Raw genomic sequence first — 24,119 nt, 5'->3', positions numbered from 1 at the left:
CTGGGGCCCTTGGTCACCTATGAATTTGGGGCCCTATTGGTACATATTTACTACCACGTAAAATTTGCTGCATAGTTTCAAAGAAACGGTGCTGCAATTTTTGTAATGTCGTAGGAATCTGTTCACAGTCGGGACTTACCCCTAATCTAATCGTTAGAGTTGATGAAACGACAAGAAATATTATTCATTCATAAATTGATAACATTATCGATAAATTAAAAATAGCTAAGATATCAATTGTATTTTGCATATTTTTTTCATAAACAATTATTTATTTATTTCTAGACTTTGCCTAGACTACATTTTCCGTCAACAGATTTCCCCTGTCTGTATGTTTGTCTGAATGCGATAAACTCAAAAACCGATCCCATTCCCATAATTTAATACGATTTTTATAAAAAGGATTGTGTCTATTAATTGTTCTATACATATAATAAAATTAGAGTGTCTGTTTGTAATATTCAAATAGCCCTTTTTTACTTAATGCATATGTAAACAAGGTACATGTACCAAAATAAGATTTTTTACAAGTTTCGTCTGCCTGTCTGTTTGTTCCGGGAAATCTCTGGAACGACTGGACCGATTTTAACGGGACTGTCACTGGCAGATAACTGATATAAGAAGGAGTAACTTAGGCTACAATCTTTTTTTGTTAAATTCAAACGCGTACTATGTCGCGGGCACAGCTCGTATATAATATACTAGCGGTGCAATACTGATACTTAATATACTACAGAATTTGTTTATTAACGACATCACATTGCAAACTTCTAAAATTATCAGTGTTTCTTTACTATATTGTTCGTGTATTATACACACAAACGTCAAGAGGAAGCTCTTGACTCACGCTATCTATTAAAAAAAGCACAACAAAATCCGTTGCGTAGTTTTTAAAATATAGGGACAGAGAAAGCGACTTTGTTTTACCAACCTTTTATCAATCATTTACCACCCACGACTTTGTTGCACCCCAACTGAACGCCAGTTCCAGTAGTATCCTGGCATTTAAAGTTCAGGTGTTTCACACAAGTGGTGGGTTTAACTTGCAAGAGATTTCACATTATGATTTAATTCTTATGTGTGATTTTAAAGATAACACGATAAGTGTAATCAAATTGCTGAAGCAGTATATAAGTGGAGTATTTGTTGTCTTTTTCATATTCACTGGGTCAGTGTGAAGTTACCAATTGAAGTATATACAAATATACAAGGTAAGGTACATAATAATAATAATTTATACGAAGTCAGTTCATATTTTTTGGAAGATATTCCACCTTTTTTAAGGTTTCGTACCCAATGGGTAAAAAGGGCTCTATTATTAAGACTCCCTAGGCTGTATCTCATGTACTGTGATAATGAGATATTTTAAAAAATTACAGAAGATGTATTTCTGTTGCCATTATAACAACGAATGCTAAATAAAATAAATATTAAAAGGGTCTCATACAATAGATATGATTTTTGCTGTTTTGGCAGAAAATGGTATGGAATCCTTTATGCGCAAATCTTATTCGAACTAGACTGATTTGTTATTATTATTATTATTTTTAATTAATATCGTTTTATTATAAATAGTATATAAACACCAGAGGTATTCTGTAAGAGCTCACTTCGCATCTCACCCATAAAATGCTAAAAAACGATATATCTGTATTTGTATTTTAGATGATAGAACTAAATTATTAGCACTATGTTTTTGTATTATAATTTGTTAATAAAATAATATTAAACTTTTGGTATCTGTTTTTCAGATGAAGTGCGTACTCCCCCTGTTATTATAAGCTCTGGCTATGTTCTCCGACGCTAAATTAATGCCAAATGTCAAAACGTTTAGTATAATAATCGGCAAGGTTCGACCAGGAGACAAATTGTTGCACAGGTTAGACGTTTTTTTCTCAAATTTAATTGAAATATTAAGTATTAGCTAAAATCTATCGCAAAGGACTGAATTTTTTTTTCGAATAGCTTATCTAAAACAAATAAACAAAACGACATTTCCTAAAATGCAAGAGGTTAGAGATACAAAAAGTAAAGCAGAGACGTGTACAGACGGTCCTCGTATTACGTCGTTTTAAGTTACGTCAAACAATGTTTTGACACTATTCCTCAAGCATACGTGATACATAAATGACAAAACCATAAGAAAACTTGGCTTTAATTAACTTAAAGAATTGTACATATTGAAGTGACATTGCATAATATTTGACAAGAAAATAGATTACTGTAATTTCTTCTCAAATTATACGTCATTCACTCCCTCTAACTTTTTCATCACGCAACTATAATCCTTTAAATAATATGGAGTTCGTTTTGTCCTTTCGGATCTCCTAACGTTTTGATCCGCAGACGTACTTGGCGTAGCAGATTGTATATCTTGTACATCATTATTTTCAGCATTTATCGCTCGATCTTCTGAGTCATAAAAAACGTCTACAATCTCTTCTTGTTTTGGTGTGTTTTTGAAGTTGAATTATTTAATTGTTCTTCTAAATTTTGATCACCGTAATATTCCATTGGAGTGGGGAGTGGAGCTAAATTTCGATTTGAAACAGTGGATTCCCTCCCATTTTTATCCTTCACAAAAGAGTAATAAGGGCTACTTTGTAATAGTTCAACTTCTTCAACATATGGATCGTTTTTATTGCGTATATTTTTTTTCATTAGCACAGGTCCAGGAACTAACCAAGAGGGTAACGATTCTCCATGAGGTGATCTACGAGGATGATTAAATAGTCGTTCGTGTGGAGTTGTGTTAATTGGTATACAAAGAAGTGAACGAATTGCGTGTAAGGAAATTGGTAGTAAATGCTCCCAGCTTTCAATCGACATTTCTCTTGTACGAAGAGCAAGTTGTAATGTTTTACACAAAGTACCATTGAGACGTTCGACTTGACCATTACCACGTGGATTATAAGGCGTTGTTCTGCTACATGAAATTCCCAAGGAACTTAAAAAATCTGTAAACTCTTTAGAAATAAAAGCAGATCCTCTATCACTATGAATATAAAGCGGCGTTCCAAAAGTGTAAAATAATTCTTTTAAACATCTTATAACAGTTGCAGTTGTTATTTCCTTACAGGCGTATGCAAAAGGAAATCTACTGTATTCATCGATTATTGTCAATAAATACTTATTTTGCGTATTCGATGGTAAAGGTCCTTTAAAGTCAATGTTTAGTCGCTCAAAAGGTGCTGTTGCTTTTATTAATTGACCTTTAGATTTCATAAATCGAGGCTTAATTTCGGCACATATTTGGCAAGACTGTATAAGTGATTTTATGTCATTCACCGAATACGGTAAATTTTTCATACGCACCCAATGCATCACTCTTACAATGCCAGGGTGACAAAGAGAGTTGTGCAGGTCCCGTAATTTATCGATATTCAAATGAGCACACACTCTTGACAAAGCATCAGCGACTATGTTTTCTTTTCCCGGTCGATAAATTATGTCGTATTTAAAACAAGATAATTCGAGACGCCATCGTTTAAGCTTCTCATTTTTTATTTTACTAAAATGGTTTTGGTTAAACATAAATGTAACAGAGCGTTGATCTGTTAAAAGTAAAAAATGTTTACCAATTAAATAATGCCGCCATTTGCGAAGACTCTCGACAATAGCACACGCTTCTTTTTCAATTGATGATTGTCGTTGTTCTGAATCTGAAAGTGTTCTAGAAAAAAAAGCTATAGGTCGCCCCTTTTGAGACAGAGATGCAGCAATCGCAAATTCTGATGCGTCAGTCTCAACAGTAAGAATCTCATTATCATCAATAACGGTTAGAGTTGATTTTTCTATTTCTGACTTTAATGACTCAAAGCTAGTTTTTTCAGTATCATTAATTGGGAAAGATTTAATGCCAACCAATGGTTTTATTTTTTGTGAAAAATTATTGATCCAAATAAACCAAGTTTTCGTTTTAATTCATTGTTATTCTTTGGAGGTGGTAGGTCTAATAAAGGTTTTAATCTGTCAAAATCCGGCTTGACTGTATTGTCTTTGATATGGTATCCAAGAAAATTAATAGAATTCACACCATATGTAGATTTTTGTTCATTTAAGGTTAAATTATACTTTTTAACAGCAGCCATAAAACAATTTAGGTTTTTTTCATGGTCACTTTTATTCATTCCACATATGTACTGTTACATCATCTAAATAGCAAAATGTACCTTTTAAACGTTCAGTTTCAGTTTTAATAATAAAATGTAAAGCTCGTTGGAATGCTGCTACTCCATTTGTAACTCCAAACGGTATTCTGGTAAATTGGTATAGATTGTCACAAGCTTCAAAAGCAGTAAATAATTTTTCTTTTTCTAGTATTGGGATTTGATGGTAGGAACTTTTTAAATCTATTTGACTGAAATAATTATATTTTGCAACTTCAGATACTATATTTTCTATATTTGGTAAAGGATATGCATCTAACAAAGTAAATTTGTTGATAGTTTGCGAATAGTCTACTACTAAACGTTTTCGGTGAATTCCTCCTCCAGCAACAAGGACTTGGGCAGGCCAAGGTGAAACGCTGGGTTCAATAACTCCGTCTGCTAGTAGCTTCGAAATTTCAATATTAATAAAATCGATATCTTCTTTACTATATCGTCTAGATTTTACCGCCACAGGCTTAATATCAGATGATAAGTTAGTAAATAAAGAAACTGGTGGCACAGATGCATTCATAACGTTACATAACTACGAATGATCTCTTAGTATGTCATGGCCAATTATGACATCGGCACAAATATTGTTAACTATTAGCAGTTGACGATGTTGATAAATATGTTGTTGTATCTTGACTGTAGCATGGCACATTCCTTCTACGAAAGATACGTGAGTCAACGATGCTAAAGTGATTGTCTGTTTACAGGGCTTTATTTTTAAATTCATTATTTGTACTAATTTTTTATCGATAAAACTTACGGAGCTTCCTGTATCTATCAAGGCATCAGCGCGTGTATCATTTGTAAAAATAGGTACGGTAGCATTTTGTAAGCTACTAGGCGATACAGCTAAGAAACTTTCATTTGAATAATGTAAGTAAGAGTCTGTTGTAAGAGCATTTGCAATTTGTTGATTGCTGCTTCGACATACCTTAGCAAAATGGCCTTGCTTAGAACACAGTTGACATGTGGCTTTAAAAGCAGGACATTTTATTCTTTGATGTATATTCCCACCGCAAAAGAAACAGCGTTTCCGTTGTGTAGTAGATACCGCCACATTTTGATTAAAATCATTAACATTATTAGGGGAATGCATTTAGTTGTAAAGAATTAGAGTTACCAGCAATTATTTCTGAATTTAGTTCTGCAGTTTCTAATGATATAGCTTGATTTAAAGCTTCATCTAAAGTAATTGAATTGTTTTCTAAAAAACGCTCGCGACTTTTCTGAGAGGTAATACCAGCAATAAATGCTCCTCTAATCGTTTGTTGTTCGTGTTCTTCGGCAGTAACGTTCCGAAAGATACAGTCATGAGCCAAGAGTTTCAAAGCTCTTGAATATTCAGAAATTGTTTCTTCCGGTCGCTGTTTTCTTGTAATTAGTATGTGCCGTGCTAAAACTTCATTTCTAGGCTTTATGTATATATTATCAAGTAATTTAATGGCATCTTCGTAAAATTTACAATATTTTACAAAATTTATAATATATTCGTGATATATGAAAAAATTGTCGGTGCTAAATGATTTACCAATAACATAAGAGTCAGGAGTATTGGTAGAAATTTCTTCTGATAAAAAATTTATAAAAGTAAATCGCCAATGAGTCCATTTTAAGTCAGCGTTGCTAGAATTCGGTTCTATATCAAATCTGTCAGGTCGGAGATAGCGAGACATTGTGCCTTGTGAAAACAAATGCGTAGTATCGAAAGAATCCTCTTGAGACATATTTTAAGTTAATTAAATTGATACATAAATGACAAAACCATAAGAAAACTTAGCTTTAATTAACTTAAAGAATTGTACATATTGAAGTGACAATGCATAATATTTGACAAGAAAATAGATTATTGTAATTTCTTCTTAAATTATACGTCAATACGTCAGTTGTTTCGATTTCCGGCATAGAGAATTCACTTGTTGCGAGGTCAATGACATACCAAGAATAAAAAAAACGAAGTATAAGTAATATGTCTCCTTACATACGTTGTTTGGATGTACGCGTATTTCTAGAACCTAACATGCCGGCAGTATGAGGACTGCTTGTATCTCTACCCTAAGGTTTGATTGTGTCTGAACTTTGCGATAACTGTGTATATCAGATTGGTCTAACGTAGTCCAAACTCAGACGAAGTAAAAATTAGCAAACTAGGTATTCCATGCAAATTGTTAATTTTTTTTAATGTAATTGTTTAGCTGACCGGCTAATAGGCCACTTTTTCTATGTTATGTGAAGTGGTCACCATCGACCGTAGACATTGGCGCCGTTAGAAATATTAACCATCCCATACTTCGCCAATACATTACCAATATTGAACTAAGATGTCCCTTGTGCCTGTAATTAAACTGGCTTATTTACCCTTCAAACCGGTACAAACTCAAGTATTATTTATTGGTAGCAGAGTGGGTGGTACTTATTCAGATGGGCTTGTACAAAGCCCTACCACCAAGAATTGAATTGAATTGAATTGTCTAATATTTTTCTCCTACAATTGGTTTCAGATCCTACGTTTACAAGCCGTCAAGACCGAATACGATTCGGTTCGAAGAGCACGAATACATTGGTATCACCACGACTCACATATCAGTTATCGCCGCGTACGAGGCCGCGGGAACACAGCAGGCCTCCGTCTGGATCACCAGAGGCGGAGTAGGACACAACAATGTAACGCTCAGGGTGCAGTCAGCCAGGGGACGCGGATACAATTACGCGATTGATATTTGGGGACTGTAAACAAACTACAGTACCCAATGGACAAATGTACTGATTAAATTTGTTTATATGAGAATTTAATGATTTTTATTTGATGATCGTGTGCTTCTTAGCCGATGATTGGTTGTAAAAGCACCGCTTCATTTCCAAGTGCTTACTTAGTGCTTATAATTAAAGACGTATTCGGCTGTGAAGCAAAACAACACAAGGAAACCTGTATATGTCTAATTAAAAAAAAATCTACATGTGCATCGAGATGGCCCAGTGGTTAGAACGCGTGCATCTTAACCGATGATTTCGGGTTCAAACCCAGGCAAGCACCGCTGATTCATGTGCTTAATTTGTCTTTCTAATTCATCTTGTGCTCAGCGGTGAAGGAAAACATCGCGAGGAAACCTGTATGCGACAAATTTCATAGAAATTCTGCCACATGTGTATTCCACCAACCCGCATTGGAACAGCGCGGTGGAATATGTTTCAAACCTTCTCCTCAAAGGGAGAGGAGGCCTTTAGCCCAGCAGTGGGAATTTACTGGCTGTTATTAGTTCTAAATTTTCTCCTCAAACTAAGAGTAAGCCTTATCCCAACAGTAGGATATTCGTAAGTTGTGTTTTTTTTTTGCTTTAACATTTTTGAAAAATTCGTAAATAGTTTCAACGAAATCAGATTCCTTAACGTAATGTAAAGGGGTATCCGTCGAAGGATTATTTATTATTATTATTTGGGTTGAGTGGAGCAAAAGTTTAATACTGTTATTGCATCGCGCGAAATTTACAAACGTCCTCTTGAAAAGAAAAAATATAGTATTAAAATAAAAAATAATTTCCAGGTTAATTTCTTCAACCACCGCTCGACCACGGGCTTCAAATTTAACTACTATCAGCATGGTGGATTAAAAACTACTAAATGCTATATTATAACATAATAATTTAAAAGTATTAATTAAAGTTACAGAATGTAAAAGATCATATCGATCTATATTAAAAGCACGTATTTAAGTTACTTAATTAGATAAGGATTATTGCTGTATTGGGTAAATCTTTTCGTTAATATAACTCTAAAAAGTATAGAATATAGAATAAAAATTGGTTATTGTGGGTTATCACATATAGTATTCCGAATAAATTAAGGTGTACAATACTGTTTGTAATGTACTCAAGCACAAAAATATTTATTAACGAAATCATATTAGAGTCCTCTAAAATGAATACTGTTTCGCTCCTGTATTATGCATGTATTATACCTGTAAACCCTCAAATACCTCTGTTGTGAAATAAGAAAAATGTTAAAGAACGCTTGTGTGCTAAATGTTGTTATATAATTTCTTGGTGGTAGGGCTTTGTGCAAGCCCGTCTGGGTAGGTACCACCCACTCATAAGTTATTCTACCGCTTAATAACAGTACTCAGTATTGTTGTGTTCGGTTTGAAGGGTGAGTGGGCCAGTGTAACTACAGGCACAAGGGACATAACATCTTAGTTCCCAAGGTTGGTGGCACATTGACGATGTAAGGAGTAGTTAATATTTCTTACAGCGTTATTGTCTATGGGTGATGGTGACCACTTACCATCAGTTGGCCCATATGCTCATTCGCCAATCGATAACATAAAAAAAATAAAATACAATTAGTAACTTCATACTTGATTTCACACATTGGGAAAGTATTACATAATGTAAAGAATCACAAATTGATAAAAAAAGGTGTTCTGAGTTTCTTTTGCCGGTTCTTCTTAGGTCAGGTAGGGATATTCTTTTCCAAAGCAGTGGTAGTGTTTAATTTGTGAATACATAAGTACGTGAAGTGCCTCTATTTTTAATTAAGGTATCTTATTTTGATTTGATATTTGGATTAAGATTTCTCGTTATTTGAGTATGGATTATTAAATCATAAAGATTTCCGATTCGATAAGAGAAAACATAAAACTAATAATTTTATTATCTTAGTAATATTAATGATAATTAGATTATCCGTGATCCATAGCTATGTTTTTTTTTGGCTGAATAATGTAAAATATAATTGCTAACAAAATAGGTTTTATATTGTTTATGAAAAAATATATTTCGTGAAACATATGATATGTTTACTTACGATATCATATAAAAAACCAATAGATTTAAAGTATATTTAAAGATATTTTTTTTTAATAAAAATTTGACGTTGCATTTTTGACTTATTTTTATTTTTAAACAGTACAGTATTGTTGCGTTCCGGTTTGAAGGGTGAGTGAGCCAGTGTAACTACAGGCACAAGGGACATAACATCTTAGTTCCCAAGGTTGGTGGCTAAATTTTTACAGCGTCATTATCTATGGGTGATGGTGACAACTTATCATCAGGTGGCCCATATGATCGTCCGCCAAACTATACCAAAAAAAAATAAAAAATATATGAGTAAATATATTTTTAATATGAATTTATTTATTGGTTTATGTAAAATCATCTGATGAAGATTTAGAGAATTACATACATATACAACCCGTTTTTTTTCGAATTCGTCAGGCATGGTGGATTAAGCTCCAAAACGTCCCTCTAAATTAGAGGATATCATTTTTATTACACTATAATATATTAGTTATCATACAACAACAGTCTGTAAATTCCCACTGCTGGGCTAAAGGCCTCCTCTCCCTTTGAGGAGAAGCTTTGGAACATATTCCACCACGCTGTTCCAATGCGGGTTGGTGGAATACACATGTGGCAGAATTTCTATGAAATTTGTCACATGCAGGTTTCCTCACGATGTTTTCATTCACCGCTGAGCACGAGATGAATTATAAAGACAAATTAAGCACATGAATCAGCGGTGCTTGCCTGGGTTTGAACCCGCAATCATCGGTTCAGATGCGCGCGTTCTTACCACTGGGCCATCTCGACTCTTTAGTTATCATATTCCTATTAAAAGTTAAATGCCATTTATTTGCAAATCCATAGTGAACAATCAAATAACTGAATCAAGTTTTCGATCCTTGATATCGCGTCAAATTGCTGTGAAATATTGTTTATTTGACTTTTCTCATTTTAAATAAACACACATAAGCCTATTTGCTTCTACAATGAGTACTCTACTTATTACTTAGACTGATTTAACTTTAGCGTGGAGGCTGGAATTGCAGGCTTATATAAAATTCAATTAAAAACGTATTCCCTCCATTGGATATTCCAGTTTCTATTTTTTAAGTGCCTTAATGATAAGTACAATTACAGTGGCCTCGTACTAAGGTTATCCATATTATATTTATATATTTCATTTGACAAGCAATAGGAGAACTATTTTATACAATCTACAACAACAGGCTGTAAATTTCCCACTGCTGGGCTAAAGGCCTCCTCTCCCTTTGAGGAGAAGGTTTGAAACATATTCCAACACGCTGTTAAAATGCGTGTTGGTGGAATACACATGAGGTTTCCTCACGATGTTTTCCTTCACCGCTGAGCACGAGGTGAATTATAAAGACAAATTAAGCACACAAATCAGCGGTGCTTGCCTGGGTTTGAACCCGCAATCATCGGTTAAGATGCACGCGTTCTAACCACTAGGCCATCTCACCTGAAAACTATCAAGTAATAAGTGCACAATACGACTGATTTATTAGCTGGAATACGTGAATCTAAGGTTTGTTTCACTTTTTCCTATACGTATGTGCACTAGTATATACGCATGTACAGTACGACACAACTTAGATGTAGCATCGGCAAAATTTGTAAAATCGAACACATCCGAATTAAGTACGCCATCACAAATTATCAATAATTTCACATCCGAATATAATTTTCACACAAAGGTAACGTGTAAAACCATATGATCTAATATATTCGTCAATTTGACACGTCGATTTGCTTTCTGGGGTTGGACTGACGCGAGAATCTATAGCGACGAATAGCGTCGAATGGCGCGATAGGGATCTATTTCTATTGGTAAATCGGTAGTAATCGGTTTTACGAACCTTATCGATGCTACATCTAAGTTGTGTGGTACTACTGTGCATGTGTGTGTAAAGTACAACTCATTTCGACTATTCATGATTACTTTTAAAAAGCGATCAGATTATTTTGACAAAGATTTGGATTTGTTTTCTAAATAATTATGATTTGTAATTTTTTAGCAGCTATAATCTTTTTGTTTATTATGACGATTGGTGCGATGATAATAAATTATTCCTTTATCTGAATTAACGATGTTATAAACAAAAAAGTGATTAGAAATTAAAATAATATTGATTCCTGATTTGGCTTGACTAGTAGGACAAACTGAAGCAAATCAAGCCAAATCTATCTATACAAAAACTTTACAAGTTCTACAATTTCTACACTATCCAAATAGCCTAGTTCCATCTTGTCACGAGTACAATAAGGATTTTTATAGAACGTCAATATTGTAACATCTAAAGCATATTTTTTTATCCTTAATACCGCCACAGGAACACGTAGAAATATTCACCGAATTTCATTATAATCTGATGAATTTCAATCTGTTATGAAACGTAGTGAGACATTTTTTTTAATGATATTTTGATCGAATGAGCAAAAAGGCCACGTGATGGTAAGTGGTCACTACCGTCCACAGGCGATGGGGCGCTGTGAGAAATATTAACCATTCTTAACATCGCCAACACCAAAGTAAGTTGTTATGTCCCCAGTACCTGTAGTTACACTGACTAACTCACCCTTCCAACGGGAACAAGTAGAATATATGATGTGGGTGGTGGCAAATACAATTTTTTATTTATATATATTTAATGTTAAAAATAATTAAAAAATTTTCTTCGTACTGGTACTGAAAGAATTTCTATTACATGTACATAATTATGTACTTAGCCTTCGTATATAAACAAATACGAAAACATCGATCAATGTCTCAATAGAACGTACTAGGTTTAGTCTAGTCTAGTATTGTTCTCCTCCCTCGCTTTGCCGTGTTGCAGCGAAAGTATTGTCAGAGTTGGCTGCTTAGGATACCGTTTTGAAGCCGGTTTTACAATACCTCGGCATATTAAAAAGTCACAAAGTTATAGAGAACAGAAACTGTCTCATTAAAGTGAGTGACTCTGTATGGGTTAATGAAGCATTTTATTTAAAATCAAAATCAACTTTATTCAATTGAGCTTTTACAAGCACCTTTGAATCGTCATTTAACAATTAAGTTAATCTACCACCGGTTCGGAAAGTAGATTCTACCGAGATGAACCAGCAAGAAACTCGGTAGAACTCTTTTTCAACATTTAAAAAATACAATCATATTAGTTAAATACACTTATATATGTATGCAATGTATCCTGCCTGGCATAGTTATACATACCTAAATTCTCGGAAAGTGTATTTTCGAAATTTAATGGAGAATTTACCTTCAGTGTCGGACTTCATAGATAAAGTTTGCATGATGGTGAGAAGTTCTTGCTTACCGAGGCGTTTTATTTTATGGCAAATGTTGCAAAATCTCAGCTGGAAAGGGGAGCGAAATATTCAGAGCTCTATCAGGCTTTGGTTCAGTGATAGTGATTCTGGTCAAGTTGGGAGAATCCTTCGTTGTCTTGTGTGATACGCGTACTCCTTTCTTAGTGAAATATAATATATAGTATGTTTTATGTGCCGCACTCTTTTTTCAATGGCGGCATTGACTAGTCTAGACATACCGGAAAGCTCAGATTGATTTTACATGCGTTTTCCGTCTGCTTTGCAAAATAAACATATTGCTAACATTAATGTGATGTGATGATATCCACAGATTAGGAGGCAAGTAAGTAAGTAACAGCCTTTAAATTTCCTACTGCTGGGCTAGGCCCCTTTTTCCATTAAGGAGAGGACTTAGAACAACCAAACCACGCTGTTCTAATGCGGGTTGGTGGAATGCACATGTAGCAGAATTTCGATGAAATTAGACACATGCCGGTTTCCTCACGATGTTTTCCTAATACAAATTAAGCACATATATATAGTGGATTAATCACCGGTTTAGATGCACGCGTTCTAACCACTGGGCCATCTCAGCTCTCAGCAGATTAGGAGGTAACATTTCATATTATTATACTCCTTCAGTGCCACGAGGTTACTACGTTATTTAATTACACAATTTATTGGAAAAGAATCAGTCCATTACATGAATCATATTTAATCCCCCGCTTTGCTTGACATCTTGATTCTTATCAGATAATATTTTCATAATTATTTTAGTGTGTAATACTGGTTTTAGAGATCCAAGATATTTCGAATCACAATTTTTCTTGTCAATTAAATTAAAGAGATAATGTGATAAGTATTATCAGACCGAGTTGTATATATATCGAGGCAAATGGTTCACGTCCATTGAGTTTAGTTGGAGACTGATCAGAATTGTTCTTTAATAAACAAATAGCAAATGTAAGTAACAAGTATTAGTTGCATATGGGCCACCTGATGGTAAGTGATCACCCATAGACAATGACGCTGTAAGAAATATTAACTATTCCTTACATCGTCAATGTGCCACCAACCTTGGGAAATAAGATGTTATGTCCTTTGTGCCTGTAGTTATACTGGCTCACTCACCCTTCAAGCCGGAACACAACAATACTGAGTACTGGTATTTGGCGGTAGAATTTCTGATGAATATGTGATACCTACCCAGACGGGCTTGCGCATAGCCCTACCACGAAGTAAGAAATATTCTTAAGTAATGTAATTTTAAGCTCGTTCGATTTAAACTGAGCGGTAATATTATATTTTATGTCTAATTAAGCATGCCTTAGTACTCGTGTGTTATGTAGTGTACTAGCGACCCTCCCCGTCTTCAAACGGGCGTAATACTGATGCTAAATGTACTACAGAATTTGTTTATTTACGACATCACATTGCAAACTTCTAAAATGATCAGTGTTACTTTAAGACATTACCATGTATCATGTACAAAAAACCGTCCTCTCGAATCATTTCTGTCATACATACTACATCTATTGAAACAAATCGCATCATGATCCATTGCGTAGTTTTAAAGATTTAAGCATACGAAGAGAGATAGGGACAGAGAAAGCGACTTTAGATGCAGAAATAAGCTTTAATTAAGTCTGCAATATATGTAGGTACCATCATGGCAGTCAATACGTAACAGCTGTTTGACACTTCAGTTCAAGCGTCACAAGTTTTTACTGTTGAAAGAGAATAATTTTAATTTCGGTCTCCGTTTTCAGATGAAGTACCTACTCCCTCTATTTTTACTGGCCTTGGTCTTGGCCTGCAACGCGGCAGTGGTGCCTGATGTCTCCAGTCAGGATATAAGTGTTGGTGCCATTCGACCAGGAGACAGACTTTTGCATAAGTATGTAATAATTAGAGAATAATAGTATTCTCTAATTATTTTCAAATAATTGAAATATTATATTCAGTACTAGGTTTAGGGTTATTTTGCTAAGGGGGGGGGGGGGGTTAATGTAAGTACCTTGTGATGATTCGAGTTGGGATTTGAATTTAGAACCGTGGGCCTCATGACCTAACAAACTAGCAATCGAACTAAGTAGAGCAACGAGGCGGCCAGATAAGGGCTCTCTCAATGATAACACACTAAATTAACCCTTATTGGCTACCTGATTGTTTGCTGAATGTCGTAAATTTTCCAACTATTTCTGGAACAGAAGTCAAACAATTCATATTGTATCTATGCATATAGTAAAATTGGAGTGTCAGTTTGTAATATTAAAATAGCCCTTTTTACTCAATGCATATTTAATTGTCAGTCTGTCTGTCTGTCTGTTTGTTCCGGCTAATCTCTGGAAAGGCAGGACCGATTTTGACGAGACTTTCACTGGCAGATAACTGATTTTTTTGTTATATTCAAAGGCATACAAGGTCGCGGGCACAGCTAGTTTCTTATTTCTTATATAATTATAAATAAAAGAAAATAGTAACGGTTTACATCGTTTTCAGAGCCAGTTTCCAGGTCACTTTTCAGGATAGAGTCTTTACTAACGATTTCACATTCAACGGTATCAACACTAATGAGATATCTGCTGTCTTTGTCACTGAAGTCGATAAGACACCGCTCGCCACTGCCTGGATCACCGATGGTGGAGTCGGGTTCAAGCATGTCACAATAAAGATGAAATCATATTATCCGTACGGATCGAACTTTGCAATTGAAATTTGGGGCAACTGAAGTATCTGTTAACAGAATTGTAATCCTACTCTATAAATAAAAAGAATGTTTCTTTGAATATTAATAGTCTTTTAGTTTTCTCCCATGTAACTTCATACCTTTGGTCTAACCATAAGCTCACCGGCAAATAAAAATCATGAAATTTTAATTAATTCTAGCTAAGTATTATGCGCGCACAATGTCTTCACAGATTTTATCAAAGTGATCAATATTACTATGAATGTACATAATATTTTTATTTATTTATTTATTGTAAACTAGCGACCTGCACCTATCGCACGGGTGCAATACTGATACTACAGAATTTGTTTATTAACGACATCACATTGCAAACTTCTAAAATTATCAGTGTTTCTTTACTCATATATAATATACACAAACGTTCCTCTTGAATCACAATATCTATTAAAAAAACCGCAGAAAAAACCTGAAATGACCTTTTATAGGATAATATACTGGGGCTCAATCAAGGGGCTCGTATAGCTTCTTTCTTTTGATTGTTGAGGCGCATACCCGTTGTTAACACCGGCTCCAAATATAGCAATAATTATAACTACAGTATAGGTATAATCGTAGATCGAATTTTAAGTAGTCTAATATTTTTCATTTTATTTTACTTAGCAGGACTCTAAAAAATATATGTTGAATACGCAATTATTTTTATTACATTTTAGTGCATATTTTTGTTTGAAGTCTCTTTATCTTTTTATTTATTTATGAAGTATTGTTATTTCCCTCGCTAGAGAGCTCCGTCCGATTGCTGCTAAATTCAAAGTGCTACGAAAATTAGCCAATATTTGTGGTAAAAAATAAATGAAAAAAAGAAATGTTACATACCATCGCGAATTTTTTGTAGACATTTTCGAGGTGTACAATGCATTTTGATCTATCTCATAGTATTTAGCTAGCGTTTGCAATATATGCGCAAAAATGTGTCTTTTTACGACATCACATTAGAAACCTCTAAAATTATCAGTGTTTATCTACTATATTGTTCACGTATTATATATACAAAATTATTCTCTTTAAATTACTCACTCATACTATGCAGTGACAAAAAGTAGGTACAATATACACAGTTTTCACTCCTTAAGAAACGCAAAACGCTATGTCCCTGCTTTTTGAAACTGTAATATCTTCGAAAATATTCATTTAAATTACATGCTGTAAAGGGCCGTATTTATCTTTATTGAATGCACAATTTATTTAAGGTACCTAATTGAATATAGATGAATGCTATATTGCTTAAAATCGCTTCGAAAATAAACCATTTTTACTCGTAGAAATAAAAGATAAAAAAAAAGGTTATTGTGGGTTATCTTTAAGAGATAGACATATAATACCATCGCGGAATTTTTTGTAGACATTTTTGAGATTTACAATTCTGTAGTACATTATTTTGATCTACCTAGTAGGGTTTAGCCAGCGTTTACAATGCAAGCGCAAAAAAATTCAAAAATTTACGACATCATATTAGAAACTTTAACATTATCAGTGTTACTTAACTATATTATCTATGTATTATATGTAAAAACCTTCCTCTCGAATCACTCTATCTATTAAAAAAACCGCATCCAAATCCGTTGCGTAGTTTTAAAGATTTAAGCGTACAAAGGGACATAGGGACAGAAAAAGTGACTTTGTTTTATGCTATGTAAATAAGTTACACCATCGACTTACCACTAAACACTTCAAAATAATATTTTATATGGGTGACATTCAAGGTGATATCTTTATCGGTGTAAACAACATTGTTGTTCAAAAATAGAAACCAGACTAACCTATGTAATATATAAAATAAAAAATTGGAACTAAATTATATTTTAAATTTAAGAATGAAGACATAACTGAAACAAAACATAAAAGCTAATTATAAAATTAAAAAAAAAAACACAAAACAAACATATTACTTATAAGGTATGAGATCGAACTATGAGATCTTTGGAATCTTTAACAAAATAATTTATATTATTGTGAAAGATGTCAATATCGCCGTTAAATGATAAGTCATTAAACGAATTCATAAGTCTGTTGAGGTGCATTTTTACCTAAAATAGGTTGTAAATATATTGTGACGCAACAATGAGTATTCTTACTTTGTTAAAAAACATCCTGAAGAGAGACTCTAGCTCCAAGATTATAAATTGGCTTACTTTTGTAAAATAAAAGCCTATTGTAGCGTTACCCCAAAGTATTATGCCATATGCTACAAAACTGTAAAAATGACCAAAATATACTAAACGAGCGGTGTGTTAGTTATCTAACTTCTTCTATGTTAGTTATCTAATATCAGTTAGTTGTCTATCTTTTCTGACCGCGTAGGCTGCGGAGCTGACTTCCTGTTAGAGCTGATAAATAAGGACTCCACTGCAGCCTGGAATCCAATGTTATTCCTTAAAACATCGTAGTATCGGCTATATGAAGACAGCCAACGTTTTAAGACATACTTATAATTTTGCTTTCTAATATTGGGTAGGGTCTACACATTTCGTTTTTTGAGCATGTTAAACTAAATTATTAACTGTTAACCAATCGTTGCAAACTGCACCATTTCCATCGTCATAGTTAGATTTTCTATCGACCTTAAAATCAGTGAAGTATAGTCAGTAAACTATACTATATATATCACAAATACCTTTAACACAGAAAGGAATGTCATTTATATATACTAGAAACAAAAAAGGCTCAAAATTGATCCTTGTGGAATAATTTTTGACCTAGATCTAGAAGACTTTCTTTTATTACTGAAAACTTGCTGGACTCTTTGACTTAAGTGTGAAGCAATGAGATCAAGAGCTTTAACTTTAATGTGTACTGTGTGTACTTGAGCTAATAGAGAAGCGTCTCGTGTTCTACATAATCAAATGCTTTAGAGAAATCACAGACTACTCCGTGTGTGCATTCTGTGATTTTTCCCAAACATTGTAAATATGTTTGAGAAGTGCTATTCCCGAATCAGTTGTCGAGCGACCTCTTCTAAAACCGAATTACTTACTATGATTAATAGTTAATATGTTAATAAAGTTAATATGATTAATAGTTATGATTAATAATAGTATTTGCACTGAAATGGATGCGAAGTTGACTTAAAATATGGTTTTAGAATATTTACAAGTTTAAATTTACTTTCGGGAAGGTGTTAAGAATGGACGGCCACAAGCAAATCCATATTAAAAATGAAGAGGACGTAGTACGTCAAGAAAAATGACTAGTGGTAATTTGTATTAGAACTGTTTGTTTTCCCTTTGCAATTAATTAACTCTTACGTTTGATATGCCTTTTTAATGTTAAGCTTAATTTTCTCATCATATTATGTCACTGTAACACAACCTCTGTTTTTATTTTATATATACTGTTCCACAAAGTATTAGTACACATATTTCACTCACATGTACCTCGACTAACTTTTATACACATATACACAATATCATGTTTCACAAATAGCAATCTCAGTACGGATTTATTACAATTAGCATTCCTAGTTCTTACAAAGCATGTATTCTTAAACATTCTATTTTGTACCAAATCAATACCTGCCATTTGCAATGATTGATTCAAATGATATTTTCTCAACGGATATAGATAACATTAATGTAGCATCTGCGTATTTATGTGATACACAAACTTGCAACTTATTAAATATAGGTTCTGCTGGTTATCTTAAGATATTTTGTCAAAATATTCGTAGTATATATAAAAATTTCGATCATTTAACACTTCAGTTGTCGCGCTTCAAGTTTGAGAGTGACATTATAATACTAACAGAATGCTGGTTAAATAGTCACAAACCTATTCCTACTATTGATAACTATGATTATTATTACTCGAGTAATTGCCTTAATCAAAATGACGGTATAGTCATATACGTGAATAAAGACATAAAATGTTCTATAACGGAACCCAAAGCAATAGGAGGCAACTTTTTACTTATTAAAATTGAACCAGACATATTCATTTTGGCTATTTATAGATCCTCGTCCATACAATGCACAGACAGTTTTTTAAACTCTATTTATAATATTATTCGTCCGATTAGCTCGAGATAATTGCCGGAGATAAAAACATTGATATTAAAGTCTGTTCTATTGATAGGAACTGTGCAGCTTACTTAAATGTAACCGCTGATCTGGGACTTTTTCCTGGGCACAAATATCCTACTAGGTTGCACAACTGTCTAGATCATATTATGCTAAAAACAGTATTTCGAGCATCGGTATTTGTAGTTGATTCTACCATAACGGACCATGCCTCAGTACTGCTCAGCATTGACCTTGCCCCCTGTAAGTCTAAGAAAGCAATCACTTACAAACAATTAATTTTGATGCCTGCATTAAATACTTAGAGACAGTAGACTTCTCTTTTATCACACCATCTTGCGATGCTAATGAAGCAGCATCAAGGTTTGTTGATATACTGTCTGGTTCTGTTAAACTGAACTCTGAAATTAGCCGTATACCGAGTAAGAAAAGAACACTTAAACCATGGATAACCACTGGAGTCGTCTACGCTGTATTTGAAATAGAGATAAACTACACAAAAAACACAAAAAAGAACCAAATAACGTAATGCTCGAGGTTACATATAAGCGATACCGGAACTTTTGTAACTCTCTGTTGAGAAAGCTTAAAAGAAACTTTGAAAAAACGCTTTTACGTAATGCAAAAACTAATAAAGAATCTTGGAATGCAATCAAATCAATTAAAGATTATACGAAACAGAAAACGTCAGCTGAAAATCTTTTAAGTCCTAACAATAATAACAATAATAGCATAGACTCTGTAAATAATTACTTTTCTAGAATAGGGAAGCAGCTTGCCGAAACTGTAACTGCGTATAATGAAAATAACACTAATTCATACGATTTCACGTTTCCTCTAGAGTGTAATTCCATAGTATTACTACCACCAGATGAGGCAGAGATAGAACTGTTAATAATGAACCTCAAAAATAATTGCGCTACAGGCTAGGACTTAGTACCAGCCTAGCTTATAAAATTATCTAAGCATATAATAGTCCCAGCTCTTTCTCACTCAAACGCACACACACACACACACTCACACGCGCACACATACACATACACACACAAACATACACACACACACACACACACACACACACACAAACACACACACACGCGCACACATACACACACACACACACACACACACACACATACACACACACTCACACACACACACACACACACACACACACACACACACACACACACACACACGCACACACTTTACTCTAGTATACAGTGAGAAATAATTATTTATCATTTATTTTTATTTACATAGAACGATATGACACTGATTTCTGTAACACAGGTCTTTGAGCTTAGCTCAGAAATCAGGGACTTCATTTTACTTTGTAACTTTTTATGTGAATAAAGATTATTTATTATTATTTACCTTAAAGATAGAAGTATTATTATAAAATGATTTCATTCGAAATATTTCACTAAATTCTATTAATATTAATTAAAAAAAAATTATAAAGTTCATTTGGATCTTGTGTCGTAAGATATATAATAAAAAGGATAATTTATAAACCTGGTTATTCGTATCAGTTCATTAACTCTTTGCGTTAAATTAAACGACATAAACAAGGTGACCAACCGAACACTCAACGTAGTGTCCTTTAACAAGTCGACGTCAAAGTCGCCACATACAATTACATATTTATTACTTTTACATTAGTCCAAGATTTTTGGATATCCGCTCTGCATAAAATCCTTCTACGTGATTTTTCGATTGAATTATGTCGGAGGGTGCCCCCCAAGTATAAAACCGAGTTTCTGTCGCCCGAAACTGCGAGCGTTAGCCACCATCTTGGAAAACGTTTTTTTGCATATATCTCGGAAACGGTAAGTTTTGCGTTAAAAACCGAAGAAATCTTTTTTGTAGAGAACAAAGTTTCCCACTTTTTTCATACCAAACTATTGTTGATATTTTCCGATACATTTAAGTATTTTTTTTTGCATATACCGATATATACAAAAAAACGTTTTCCAAGATGGCAGCCAACGCTCGTGGTTTCGGACGACAGAAACTCGGTTTTATACTTAGGAGGCAGCCTCTGATATAATTCAATCAAAAAATCACGTAGAAGGATTTTATGCAGAGTGGATATCTTAAAATCTTGGACTACTGTGCGTTAAATTAAACGACTTAAACCAGGTGACAAACAGAACACTCAACGTAGTTTCCTTTAAGAAGTCGACGTCAAAGTCGCCACATACAATTACATATTTATTACTTTTACATATATTTTCAAGAGTATCCTCCGATAGTGGTCTCAAGTAAGTAAAAATCTCCCGATATTGGTTAATCCACGCAGAATATAATGTACTGCGGAAATTCCAAGTAGGTCGATGGTACGTTAAATACAGAGAGCCACAATGTCCTTACGAGATTTACAAACTATACCTTTCCGTACTAATATTAATGAGCCATCACGAATAGTATTCCCTCTGACGAACGAACTTGACAGCTTAAATTTGGGGATATTAAACATGTCAAAACTCTTAATCCAATGATCTGTGAAACAAACTATATCCTGTTTCCTCTGACGATATCCACGGGTTATTTGGTAACACTTTATGTTATACACCGTCAGTGCCACGAGGCTAATACATTATTTAATTACACGCGTAAAAGAATCAGTCAATTTCGTGAATCAACTTTAATCTCCAACTATGATTGACATCTTTGATTTCTATCAAAGAATATTATTATATTTTAGTGTGTAATGGGACTTTTTTGTCAATTAAATTTAAGAGATAATGTGATAAGTACTATCAGACCGAGTTGTATATATATCGAGAGGTGAATGGTTCACATCCATTGAGTTTAGGTGAAGAGTTGTGAGAATTGTTCATTAATAAACAAATAGAAAATGTAAGTAAAAAGTATTGCGAAATATTATTAATGTTGTATTTTGTGTCCAATTAAGTATGCCGTAGTACTCGTGTGTTATACAGCGTATGCCAATGGCGCTATGCCAAATACCTTTAGAAACAAGCTTTAATTAAGTCTACAATATATTACCTTGGCAGTCAATATGTAACAGCAGTTTGACACTTCAGTTCATATTCAAGCGTCACAAGTTTTTACTCTTGAAAGAGAATTATTTTAATTTATGTCTCCGTTTTCAGATGCAGTACCTACTTCCTCTATTTTTATTGACCTTGGTCTTGGCGTGCAACGCGGCAGTGGTGCCTGATGTCCCCAGTCAGGATTTTAGTGTTGGTACCATTCGGCCAGGAGACAGACTTTTGCATGAGTATGATACTATTCTCTAATTTTTTCCAAATAATTTATACATTATATTTAGTGCCAGGTTCAGGGTTATTTTGTTGATACTGAAGATGGCATTCTATTGTCCATAGCTTGGAAGGGAGAATTTCTTGACGGAAAAATGCAATGGATTTGAATTTAGAACCGTGGGCCTCATGACCTAACAAACTAGCAAGCGAACTAACTAGAACAATGAGGCGGCCATATAAGGGCTCCCTTAATAATAACACTTTAAAATAACCTTTATAGGCTACTTAGTTCAGAATTGCTGAATGTCTTCAATTTTCCAACTATTTCTGGCAGAGTTCTCTGAACAGAAGTCACTACAATTCATATTGTTCTTATGTTATTATAAATAAAAGAAATCAATAATAGTTTTCATCGTTTTCAGAGGCAGCTTCCAGATCACCTTTCTGGATAGGTTCATGTATCACGACTACGGAATCAGCAATCAAAATATTAATGAGATATCTGCTGTCTTTGCCACTGAAGTCGACAAGACACCGTTCGCTGGCGCCTGGATTATCGACGGCGGAGTTGGATTCAACTATGTCAGGATAAGAATTCAAGCAGTTTATCCGTTCGGAGCGAACTATGCATTTAAAATTTGGGGAAACTGAAGTGTCTGTTAACAGTTAACACCAATTGTAATCCTACTTTATAAATAAAAATAATGTTTCATTGAATACAATCTTTTAGTTTTCTAGTTTTCTTGCATTGTTACCTCACTACCTTTATCTAGCCAAAATCTCCGGCGAATGAAAATCAACGATTTTTTTTCGTTTAATATTATATTTATCTAAAGTTTTCTATATGACTTGCGACCCGCTCCGGCTACGCACGACTGCTACAAAATTTGTTTATGATGTAGTAACATCACATAACAAACTTCTAAAATTATTAGTGCTCTTTTATTATATTGTATATACAGAAACCTTATTCTCAAATCACTCTATCTATTAAAAAAAACGCATCAAAAGCCGTTGTGTAGTTTTAAAGATTTAAGCTTACATAGTTATAGGGACAGAGAAAGTGACTTTGTTCATACTATGTAATGAAACATAAGTGAGAAGGAGGCGATCGTTTTGTGTTAATTGGGGAAAATATTGCAGACGATAGTTATGAAAAGTTTTAATACAAATTTTACGCTACAATTGAATTAGCGGAATAAACGGCTTTCTTCTAACACGAGGGAAATCATCGCTATGATTTGAGGTACTCAACATAATTCATCTGTTGTGTGGGACTATTTATATTAATAACGCTTTTGTTTATTGCATATATTCTGAATTAATTCTAACAAATTTGAATTGTGGTTCTGCCTGTAGAATACAAGTAATTAAACCAATATTTAAATAATATATAGTAATATAAAGTATAATATAAAGTATTTTGTGAATTTGTGATGTATCAAGTTCAAATATTCAACAAGAGCCTCCGGTAAGAAGACTTCGGAGGCGGAGGAGATCTTGGCTGCTCTTCGATCTACAGTAGTTCATAAGCTGGAATGTAAAATTAGTGACTACTGTAAATTCGTGTACGCCTTAAATTGAATTATAAGAAAAATAAACTAAATTGTAAAAAAGGCACGGGCAATTATGAGCCCGTGGATGAATTTATTTAAAAAAAAATATTCAACAACAAAAAATTCTATGACATTAAGTTATATTTTACCTATACCTCTGTACATCTTATTCCAAATACTTACATCTGATGTTGAACTTCATAAATTACTTCCTACATCCTGACTCTGCATGTCGATACTTCCTGACAGTACATATAGAAGATATAGTATTGCCACTTTTGTGTGATATATGACAGTCAA

At 33.8% G+C, this 24,119-nt stretch overlaps 2 protein-coding genes and 1 long non-coding RNA gene across 4 annotated transcripts in view; 2 read left to right on the top strand and 1 right to left on the bottom strand.

The window, feature by feature from the left end:
* Positions 1-24,119, bottom strand: part of LOC124539996 (calbindin-32) — a 184,108-nt gene that overhangs the window by 44,068 nt on the left and 115,921 nt on the right. The window lies entirely within an intron of this gene.
* Positions 13,235-15,051, top strand: LOC124539999 (probable salivary secreted peptide). Its single transcript, XM_047117395.1, has 3 exons — positions 13,235-13,264; positions 14,032-14,159; positions 14,765-15,051. Exons 1-3 carry the CDS (start codon positions 13,250-13,252, stop codon positions 14,991-14,993), a joined length of 372 nt encoding a protein of 123 aa, XP_046973351.1. The 5' UTR covers positions 13,235-13,249; the 3' UTR covers positions 14,994-15,051.
* LOC124540003 lies at positions 21,800-22,746 on the top strand. The gene is made up of 3 exons (XR_006967114.1): positions 21,800-21,895; positions 22,153-22,280; positions 22,686-22,746. It is a non-coding gene; the product is annotated as an uncharacterized LOC124540003 (long non-coding RNA).

This window comes from Vanessa cardui, chromosome 24 (assembly GCF_905220365.1).
Source record: "Vanessa cardui chromosome 24, ilVanCard2.1, whole genome shotgun sequence".
NCBI lineage: Eukaryota > Metazoa > Arthropoda > Insecta > Lepidoptera > Nymphalidae > Vanessa > Vanessa cardui.
This window is presented reverse-complemented; position numbering and strand designations above follow the sequence as displayed.